Raw genomic sequence first — 12,128 nt, forward strand, 5'->3', positions numbered from 1 at the left:
AGACATTCTTCCTGAAATAGTCGAAAAATGAATAAGAAATGAAGGCTTTCCTTATACTAACGATTAATGAACGTGATATAATTGTAAAATATTGACAGATACGTGCAGGGAAATAGACTGACAACTTGTGAATAGATCTGCAATATATCATATAAAAATTTTAGAAAAAGAATTTAGGGAAATTATGTTGTGTTTACAAAGAGAAAAGAATAGCCTGAATGTGGTTTTAATTTAATAATATGTCATAATGATGAGCATCTCTGAATGATTTTCTACTTTTCAATAGAAGCAATGTACAGTATATAATCAGGATTTATTTTTCTTTGATGTCAAAGATCTTTAAATATTTTCATACAGATATTAATTAGATTACTTAGGTGAAGAAATAGTCAGATTTTCAACAAAATATTCATTTTCCATTCTATTTCAAGATCTTTTAATTTAATAAAGAGATGTTAGATGAATTTATTCACTCTTTTAATGATGTTTTAGGATAAATAAGTACTTATAAGTATTTGTAGATTAAGTATGATAGATATTTATGAAACGATATGAATTAATTCACAAGATGGAGACATCCAACGAGCTGATAATATGCAAATTTAACCGTTTATCTCACCCGATGACTTTACTCTTGGAACCTATGACCCGAAATTGATACTAGATTGATAGATAATGATAAATTGAGCTAGTCAGGATTTCTTTGAGACTCGACCTGGACGCGGGAACGGCGCAACACTAAATATGACGTTTGGTCAAGAACTATCTAACCGTTTTGCCGTGATGGTGGAACAGACAAATGGAAAAATAGACAGACACGAAAAATAAAAACCAAGGATTCGGCCTTGAGTTGACCTAAAATGGATAAATATCTGAAAAATTGGAGGGGAAAAAAAAAATGAAATTACAGACAGTAGACCCCCTACAACTTTATTTATATAGATATATTATGTAAGAATGTGATACACTTCAAGATATGGCAGAATACATCACTGATTTCAGAAGATAGTTTATATTTTCTCGCGTCTAGTCAAATTTCAAAAAGGCTATTCCCATACAAAATTTTAGCAAGGAGGTTATTTCTTTACATGCATTTGAAATGTTTTCATGATGCATACGGTTAGGTTAGCTAACGCTGTTTGAAGAAGAAAACTGAAATGTTTGCTACAGAAGCCTCTGGAGTGATACCGTATTTCTCTGAATCCACAACTTTTTTTCCTCAGAAAGGCATGTGAAAATTCCTGAGTCGTCTTGCATTCACGACCTAACAGTAATGAACACAACTGGCAACTACTGTGGTAACCACGCTGCTTCTTTTGACTCCCCCCACACCCTCCTTCCAAGCATACTCATAACTCATTGACAATAAATGAACGCCTCTTTATTATACATCGCTAGCCGCGGCAGCCGGTTGTACAGAGCCTCTGTGTAATGTCATTGGATCTCAGCAAATAGTGGAGAGAGAATGACGTTCTATTAGTGAGACAGAACCTTTTTCTTTGCTTTATGTTGCACTGACACAGATATGTCTTATGGTGACAATGGGATAGGAAAAGCTTAGGAATGGGAAGGAAGCGGCCGTGGCCTTAATTAAAGTACAGCCCAGCATTTGCCTGGTGTGAAAATGGGAAACCACGCAAAACCATCTTCAGGGCTGCCGACAGTGGGGCTCGAACCCACTATCTCCCGATTACTGGATACTGGCGACTACAGCTATCGAGCTCGGTGAGACAGAACTAGCAAACTAGTTTCCTTGATTGACATTTTCGTATTGGAACTTATTTCCGTAGAAATTAATTTCTGGTATCTTCCTGCAAGATATGGACTTATATTATCTTTAAAGTGATTTAAAATCATGAACTGCTCCCTTTTTCTACATATGTGTTACTATTATAAGTTAAAAACTTCATTTTCCCGTATTGAACTGAGATTCACAATTAAAATATCAAGGAAGGTTCAACCTTTTCAATACAAAAGTGTTGCATAAGATGTTTACAACATAATATTTATTAAATAGTTAGAACCGGTTTCGACGCTCATTGCGTCATCATCAGCTACAAAAATTACAAATGGGCAAAGAACATGTCATAAAAATTGCATTAATAACTCTTGCATGGCTGAATACAAATGGTAGACTGCTTTTTCTTAAAAGCTAGAAGAACTTGAGTAAAATATGATGATGTGATGTGACATATAAAAACATAGTAGTTTAATGGGTAAGTGTTGTGCATAAAATTGAACTGATGCTTTGAACATAAAAGTCTGAATATGATGATAAAACGATGTGGTAAAAACAAAGTAGTAAAATTGTCCACTCTTCTGTTGTTCAATTCAGGCACATAAGTCCAGGTCCGATGTTATATAGCAATACCAACAAAAAGATTTTGTCAAGGCCAGGACACCTGATGTTGGGTGATTGAATAAGGTTGATCTTCGAATAAGTCTCAGCTCAACAGGGTGGTGAGTCTTGTTTAGCGTGCTGAGTGTGTGGTGTAAGAAGAGTTGTGTCCACAATCGCCCAACATCAGGTGTCCCGGCCTCGACAAAACATTTTTGTTAGTATTGCTATATAACATCGGACCTGGACTTATGTGCCTGAATTGAACAACAGAAGAGTGGACAATTTTACTACTTTGTTTTTACCACATCGTTTTATCATCATATTCAGACTTTTATGTTCAAAGCATCAGTTCAATTTTATGCACAACACTTACCCATTAAACTACTATGTTTTAATGTGTCACATCACATCATCATATTTTACTCAAGTTCTTCTAGCTTTAAAGAAAAAGCAGTCTACCATTTGTATTCAGCCATGCAAGAGTTATTAATGCAATTTTTATGACATGTACTTTGCCCATTTGTGATTTTTGTAGCTGATGATGACGCAATGAGCGTCGAAACCGGTTCTAACTATTTAATAAATATTATGTTGTGAACATCTTATGCAACACTTTTGTATTGAAAAGGTTGAACCTTCCTTGATATTTTAATTGTGATATGTGTTACTACTCATTTGAAACTTACTTAGGTGCCTACCTGAAGGATTGTTTTGACTGTAAGCCTCTGTCAGCTATCGCGCTCTACCGGATGTAGATCGAGTTTCCTTGCCTAGCTGTAACCTATTGTGCAGCTCTCTGGCGCATCTTTCCCCAGGGGTGACTAGCCAGCTTCTTGTTACTGAAGCAACCAAGGAGTCTGTCTGCTGTGAAGATGGAGAGTGAATGGACACCTATTTCACGGTTCGCTGTGAAACATGCTTTCACCATGGATCCTGATTAATCTAGTGGATACTAGGGGATTCATTCCCCTCCTGAAGTGCTTTTCTTCTTTGGACCTATTTCTGGAATATCTCCGATGTAGTACATATATTTTAAATCATTTAATTTTACTTTTGCCTCATCGGCGTAGGTATGCCTTCAGACTTCAACTACACCTTCAAGACCATAAGTTCTAAAAATTGTTCTGCTTCATATCTATTAAGATTTCATCGAAGTGCTTGTGGTGCGTAATATGTGTTACATGGAAAATCTTCCCTGAAACTTAAAAATTTATCGGAACTTAAGTTTGTGAATAATAATAATAATAATAATAATAATAATAATAATAATAATAATAATAATAATAATAATAATATCTTTTCTTGTTTTTTTCTTTTTCTTCCTGAAGTCTTGCTATTCAGATTTTCTTTGATCCCTAATTTGCATTGTTGCATCCCTGCTTGGGATTGGCTCTACTCTTCCTAGGGTGTGTGTTTGTGTTGTTATTGTTGCCATGGTGATTAGGAAATAATGTTGGCTGATGATAATTTAATGTTGCTGGTGGGATGATGTAATGTTAATTACTGACCTCGGTTGATCTGATTTTTCGGCAGCTAATTTGAGTGTGAATGTGTTAATTTCACTATATCTCTGTTTATCCACAGGATATTATTTTTCTGATTTTCGTCCAATTTATTTGAGGAACTCCTCGCCTAGTACCTTAATAAGATTTTAAACCTGCCTAATGAATTTTACAAGAATAGAAAACTATCAGTTAACATATGATTTCAAGCAATTAGATAATCAGAACCGATGATTTGTGTAAATTCAATCAAAATCGAAGGCATCAAAGATTGTAATTTTTTATTTTTAGTTCCATTAAAGGAAGTTAGTTTAACTAAGTAAGTTATTGATATTAGGTCCCATTTAGTTATGTAGGTCTGATCGATTTCTAGGGTAGATTGTCAAGTTCTTTTCCTAAATTTCTATTTCAATTTTAATCCTCGTTGATGTTCCGTTTTCTTGATGTCCAGAGTATTTTTAATTAAATCTGCATATTTATTTTGAAGTACCTGTGCAGGCCTTTCTTATCAAAATTTTAAATCCATACAGTGACACTTTTTTTCTTCCTTAGTGGTCACCTGGTCTATCTGCGGTAAGTATAGCATTTTTCCTTGTGTTGTTTCCTTGAAAGGCGACGTTGGCTTCCACTTGTTTTCTTTGCATTCTTGTAATGTTTTTGTTGCTGCCAGTGCAGGCATTGTGGGGAAGGGTGTTTGCACGGGTCAATTAGTCTCTAAGACAAAGATAGCTAAAAGATGCATACTACACAAAAAATGCATTCAGTGGCCCGCAACAAGGACGCTTTAAAAAAGTCAAAGATGAAATTTTGAGGTATGTGCACGTAAAATGCAAGGGCGGAATGGCCATACCATGCCGCAGTAAACTCGTTCGTTGACTTTCAACGTCCGCGATTAGGCCTATACATCGCTAGCCGCTGAAGATGGCTGAACCCGGCAAGCGAGATGTGCATGTAGCGGCCGGTGATAGCCAATGCTGAGTAAAAGTAACAGTTTTATAGACAGCAGGAATATCCGCCTGATGGATGGTCATACTGTAGAGACGTGTGAAATAGATATTGCCGGCAAATTATCAACAGGTTCTCTTTGATATTCTGATGCCCATTTTAAGTTAATGGTTATTAAACCCGTGCAAATAAAGAATAATTGTGCAGCCCCAAAAAAATACGGCATTATTAAAGCCAATGTTTGATGCCGGCGTGAAGACAAAGATAGTCTAAAAGTTCGTATTGTACAAGGAAGGCATTCATATGATTTTACAAAGTACTTTTTAAGCCTGATTTAAATTTTTTAAAGGAAAAAGCGGAGGTTGATTTGTTTCAGGGTCGTCTTGGATGAAATTAAACATACACGTTCACGTAGTACCAGATTTTGAAAAATAACAAACAAGTAAGCCGTAGTGTGGATATCATCCATGAAAACACAAGTTTTGAACAAACTGATTGCCGTTTCATACCGATTATAATGTGTATGGGGGTTTTCCCGACTTTTACAAAAAATCGGATATAACGACAATCCGCTATAGAGAGTAAATTTTTTGCTGTTATGAATTCTCGCTATAACAGACCTCTACTGTATTCACCTAAAACAAAAAACGGAATAAGCACTCATATGCAGAGATGGATAAAATTAATTACTTACTATACAAAGTTTTGCTTGGCAACCAATGTAAACAAACTGCATGTCAGGTCGGAATGTAGGAAAATTATTAGAATACCCAGAAAATTTAGCTGAACTATAGTTATTAGTGGCATTTAACAAACTCAACATTCACTTAAACAGAAATCATGTAGATAACAGTCCAAAAATTCACCTAAATTATGGAGAAACGATGAGACCTGAGATCTTCTTGGCTGTGCCTTTTCATGAATGATTGTGAAAGAATCTGGAGAAAAATATCCATCATCAGAGACAGCATTCAAACTGCATATCCCAAAATGATGCAGCTTGTCTATTCTATGGTGAAATATGAGTAAACAGGTTTGGCTATGATGGCTATAGTATTTCCTCTACAGTCATAGACATATACTTCATGTCAGCATCATCATCATCATCATCATCATCATCATCATCATCATCATCATCGTCATCATCATCATAGAACCCCTCCAGTGTGCCGAGTAGGGTGATATACTTTATGTCTTCCAGGTAATCAAGGTTATCCAGTACTGTAAATGTACAAACATATATATAATGAACTTACCAGAACGAGCTTTGTGGATAGTCCCAGAGGAACTTGACAAATTCTGAGATACTATCGAAAGTGCCATTTTGATGTCATCTTGATTTCCTGCTACCTAAAGGTACAAAAACCAGAACCTATTACTAATGTCAATGTACAATAAAATTAATATGCTTACAAATAAACAAAAATTTGATGGTTCAATTGATCAAAATCAAATCAAAAATCAAAATCTCTTTATTTGCAAATGAGGTGTTTACCTCGGTGGCAAATGGTACACTAAAATACATTATTGTCAAGCACTAAATATTTAATTAAGAAGAGAAGAAAATTTTCCTATAATATAATATTATACAATTTACGCTAACAATGTTTTCTATTAAACACACACAGCTCATCCTTAATAAATTTATATTGTTTACAAAATTCTACTTATAATATCTCCTGTAGTACTTACAAATATAGTCAACTGATATACAGTATGTGGAATTACTTCAAATGATACTATACAACTGGTATAAGATTAATATTTACATTGCATTTATTTATTTATTTACTATTTTTTTTCCTTTTTTATTATTTATTTGTTTTTTTTTACCCGTTCTGGATCCTAAGTAGCATAACGACTTGCTGCGTCTTAACCAGAGCCCCTTTTGCCACCACTTTTCAGAGTTCCTGAAGGGCCTTCACAGATACCGTAGCGGTCCCAGGGCCCTCGAAGTCCCCACTGTACTTCACCCCTACAGGCAGTCCCCTACTTTGGCTGTCCAAACTCCTTAGACCAGGGGATGGAATTAATTTATTCACACACATTTTTATTTATTTACAATAACCTGCACTGGTCGAATGCCCTCTAACATTTCATTTATTTTCTCTGTTGCTGTTTATTCTCTTCTTGAATATCTGTACAGATTTTGGAAAAGGATCAAACACTACCCCTGGTAAACTGTTCCACTCCTTCACACCCTTCCCAATGAATGAGAATTTACCCCAATCGCTTCTGCTAAAATTCCTTCTAATTTTATATTTGTGGTCAGTCCTGCCGATATAATTATTTTCCAACTGAAGCCTCTCACGGATATCTCCCCATGCTTCTTCTCCTGTATAGGCTCTATATAATCCTATAAGTCTAGTTTTCTCCCGTCTCTTACTTAAAGTTTCCCACCCAAGTTCCTTTAACATTTCTGATACACTACTCTTTCTCCTGAAATCCCCTGTTACAAATCTTGCTGCTTTCCTCTGCACACTATCTACTTCTTTTATTAGGTATTCTTGGTGAGGATCCCAAACACTGTTTGCATATTCCAATAATGGACGAACCATACTCAAGTAACTTTTTTCTTTTAATTCTTTGTTGCATCCTTTAAGTAGCCTCATTATGACATGTAACGATCTGTATGCTTTCCCAACAATGTCATCAATATGACCCTTCCAGTGCAAATTACTTTCAAATCTCACACCTAAGTATTTGCACTTGCCATCTTTTGGGATAACTACCTCATCCAAAGTATATTCAAATTCAGTTTTAAAGCTCCTGTTTGTAAAAGTTGTAACAGTTGATTTGCCTCCATTAACCTTCATATTATTTTCTTCAACCCATTGTTGGATACTTTCAAGGTCCCTTTGTAATTCTGAACAATCCTCAATGTTGTTTATTTCCCTATAAACAATTATGTCATCTGCATACAATCTTATTTTTGATGTTATATTGTTCCCTAAATCATTTGCGTATATTAAGAAAAGTAACGGACCGATTATACTACCCTGTGCAATTCCCTTCCAAACTTTCTCTTCCTGAGATACATTATTTCCTACTTTGACTTTCTGAACCCTTGAATTTAGAAATGTTTTTATCCAACGTGTAATCCTTACGTCCAATCCTATTCCCTCCAATTTCTTTAATAATATTCCATGTTCCACTCTATCAAAGGCTTTGGAAAGATCTATGGCTATGCAATCTAACTGACCTCCTGAATCCAACTGATCTGATATGTCCTGCTGAAATCCCACCAGTTGTGCCTCACAAGAAAATTTCTTTCTAAATCCATACTGGCTCCTCATGAACCAATTTTTATCATCACATATCCCTCTGATGTACTTCGATATTAAACTCTCCAGAATTTTACAAACTATACTGGTCAGGCTGATTGGTCTGTAGTTCTCTGGTTTCCTTTTATCACCCTTTCCTTTATAAATTGGTATTATTATAGATTCCTTCCATTCCTTTGGTATTACACTATTATTTATGACATAGTCAAAGAGAAATTTTAAATAAGGCACTATATACCACCCCATTGTCTTTAATACCTCCCCAGTAATTTGATCACTTCCTGCTGCTTTTCCTTACTGAAGCAGTTGGATTTCTCTGAAAATATCTTCGTTTGTGAATGAGAAGCTTCTTGTTTCCCTCTGTCTCTCTCCCTCTCTATCTTCTGTTTCGGTTTCCAACTCTTGACAATCATCTACTGAATCTCCAAATTCCCTACTAAATAGGTTTGCTTTCTCAGTATCTGTTAAATAGTGTTCACCCCCTTCTCCCACCATTGTAGGAATTTGGATTCCTTTTCCTTTTTGATTCCTGATATATGAATACAGCTTTTTCCATTTCCCTTTGTGGTCATTACCCTCTTGAAGTATGCCATTCATATAATTCTCTTTTGCTTCCTTTTTCACTCTATTCAGTTCCATCATTAGCTGTTTTCTAGTTTCTCTACTCTCCCTACCCTCTTTGATTTTTCTGTTTACTATTCTACATTTTCTTTTTAATTTTCTTATTTCCCTTGTATAATAAACAGGGTCTGAGGTCATTTTACCCTTCTTAACAGGTACAAATCTCTTCTCTCCTTCCCAAATGATTCCTTTAAATTTAGCCCAAAGTGTATCCACGTTACTCCCTTCACTTATCCAACAACTGAATTGTGATTTAAGGTAAGTCCCAAATTCATCAACTTTAGTTTTTCTGTACAATTTCTTGTCTTGTGTAACCCTCTTATTAAGCCTTTTTGGTACGAGTCCTACATCCATTATTACAGCCTTATGGTCTCCTATTCCTTCAATTACCTCAGTTTTATCAACAATTTCCCATGGTTTAACCAAGAATACATCTAGTAAGTTATTGAGACGAGTCGGTTCTTGTACTAATTGTGTAAATCCTCCCTCCCAAATTAATATATTTGCCAGCTTCTGTTCATGGGCTTCACTTGCAGCTCCATTCCATTCTACTTCAGGCAAATTTAGATCTCCCCCAATTATTACCATATCATTATTATTATTTTACGAGTATAATCGATTATTTTCTCAAAGATTTCCATGTCTCTTTCCTCTCTTCCAGGCCTGTATGTTCCTATAATTCCCACCTCCTTCGTATTATCACAAAATAATTTTATCCCTAATATTTCATCCCTTTCATCGGTAAACCATTCATGTGAACAGTAAGTTTCCTTCACCAGAATAAACACCCCCCCCCCTCCCTTTTTAGCTCCTCGGTCTCTACGATAGACTGTGTACCCTTTTGGAAATACTTCTCTATTACCCACCCCTTCTTTCAACCACGATTCCACTCCTATCACCACATCAGTCTCATAAGGTTCCATCAATGTACCGAATTTTAATTGTTTATTTACTACACTTTGACAGTTTACCAAGAGCAATCTAAGACCCCCTTCCTCCTTAAAACTTGACTGTTGCAATTGGGTAACTTGAAATTCCTTACTATCCTGAGTTTCTTTTTCTAGTTGACTGAGCCAGCTTGAAGTACAGCTGGCTCTTTCTACTAGTTTTCCTGGTCAGTATTATAACTCAAGGGAGTTGCCTCTTTTACAGTACATATCTTAAGATTAATAAAATCTAGAACAATATTTGCTATCTTTCGTTTACCTGAATTGTTTAGATGGAGGCCATGTTTTGTATAACAGTATCTCTCAAAACTGCTGCATTCAATAACCTGAGTATTCCGAAAATGTTTACAAATTTTAACAATATCTGTATTGACCTTGTCCACTTCAATATTCACCCTTCTGATTCCATAAGGTTGACAATATCTGCTTTCTAACTCTACTTGATTTTACATTAAACAAACTGAAAATCTTTCACATTATTTTGATTTCCTAAAAAGTTTTGAAACATTATTGGTCAGCTTCATGCCTGTCATAACACATTATTTTGTGATTTTACAACACACACACGTTCATATCATTAAAAAAATTACAAAATATGTCACACATATATGAACGATTGGCTTCAAGGCCTAGAATATCATGTTATAAAGGTCTGGATATTGAAGAGATTGGTAAGGAATGGGACTCGAAGTGTGGGTGAAGAATTGAATTTGTTTATAAAACATCACGGTCAATTACATTAGAGAAATTTGTAGCAGAATGAAAGATAAAGAAACCAGCAGGTGGGATGATGAAGTAAAGCAGACAATTAAAAAATGAAATACAGCAAGTACAAATAAAATAAAATTCTCCCATGCCAAGGGATGACTAAATTAATAGCAAGACTTGAACAGGAATACTCTAGGCATATACAGGGCTCAGAGAGGTAGTCCACTCCATAAACAGGAAACATACCAACATCGTAAAAAAAGACTAAAAAGAGATGTTGCCAAATGATCAACATGGTCAAATAATGGATATTCACTGTTTCCATATCGAAAATTGTGATAAAAAAACACACATGAATGTATAAGTATACACACATAAATTACCAAATGATAAAGAATAGTAGCTATTTCACTTGATGTTTTAGGCTAAATTTCATTTCTGTCTGGTCCTGGATGGGATATGGCTTGTTCATTTATTAAATAAATATGAAGATTATATTAGTTTTTTATTAAACTTAAGTTTGAGGAACAAAAGTAGAACAACAAATGGTTTTTTCAACTTTTACATAAAAAGCTATGTCAAGAAATAAATTTTGTTACATCACTGAAAGAAGACAGTAAACTAGGGAAATATTACTTCCATGTGATAGAGACAATGTAGTCTGAATTCTTTGTATTGTTTTTGGTCTGCTACATTAGTTTTCTTTAATGTTTAATCCCAATAACTATCTATTCTTCTTTTGAAAGCTGATTCCATCTCCATCTGCAAAAACTTTCATTCGTCAACGAGCACGTCCCTTTTATATGTATAGGTAGTTCTCTGGTGCCAAACTGTATCTCAATTATCTGTCAGTTTTTCAAAAGAGAGGGGTTTAAACATTTCAGAGCTTTAATCAAATCACAATCTTTCATTGCTCTTTCAATCAAAACTTTGCATCCACATAATGCTCTTTTGCACTGTTCATGAAAACCAAGAGTTCTTTCTCCAGAGGATGTGCAAGTTCATTTTCATTTTCTATTACACAACAATATCTGTCAGGGGCAACATGTTTTTTGAATCACGTAACACATTTAAATCAAAGTTCCCAACCGAAATAGACTTGCAAAAATGTCTGGCTAGTTTTCCTAACAGATCTTGTACCTGAGGGTAATGAATGAAAGATTCATCATGTTGTAATAGTTTGGTGAAGCGTGTAAAAATTTCCACAAGAGATATAATTAAGTACAACTGTTCTTTGATTATTGAATAACATAAAATGTTTGGCCATCCTTTTGTGCAAAGTAGACTGTAACATTGTCTGACTCTTTACTGATGACAAGAATTTAAGGAAAAATTATATTATCCTTCCAACAGTTCAAGCAATTCAAGCAATCTCTCAGCAGTGGGATGAAATGTAAGCCCCCTAGATGGAAAATGTTTCAAGAAATTCTTTTGAGGTAACTTCAGATTTTCTTGAATCTTTTCATATTCCTCCAGTCTTGCTAGTGAAAATCCACAGCCTGTTTCCAGTCATTCGACCTGGTCATGAATGAAATGAATGAAGTCCCCGTCTAGCGGCGAGGACAGGAATTGTGCTGGCTGCCGAAACCTGTCGCACTCCTCTGGGGCAAGGATAAATGAATGACAGATGAAATGAAATGATATTGGAGAGTGTTGCTGGAATGAAATATCACAGGGAAAACTGGAGTACCTGGAGAAAAACCTGTTCCACCTCCACTTTGTCCAACACAAATCTCACATGGAGTGTCCTGGATATGAACCACGGAACCTAACGGTGAGA

General features: G+C 35.3%; 1 protein-coding gene across 1 annotated transcript in view; it reads right to left on the bottom strand.

Moving 5' to 3' along the window:
• The window catches only part of LOC136885511 (intermembrane lipid transfer protein Vps13), a 1,358,975-nt gene that overhangs the window by 539,165 nt on the left and 807,682 nt on the right, over positions 1-12,128 (bottom strand). Inside the window, exon 30 of the mRNA XM_067158109.2 lies at positions 6,045-6,138. Within this exon, the coding sequence (XP_067014210.2) occupies positions 6,045-6,138 (94 nt within the window). The remainder of the gene's footprint in view (positions 1-6,044; positions 6,139-12,128) is intronic.

Source organism: Anabrus simplex, chromosome 1, assembly GCF_040414725.1.
Source record: "Anabrus simplex isolate iqAnaSimp1 chromosome 1, ASM4041472v1, whole genome shotgun sequence".
Taxonomy (NCBI): Eukaryota; Metazoa; Arthropoda; class Insecta; order Orthoptera; family Tettigoniidae; genus Anabrus; species Anabrus simplex.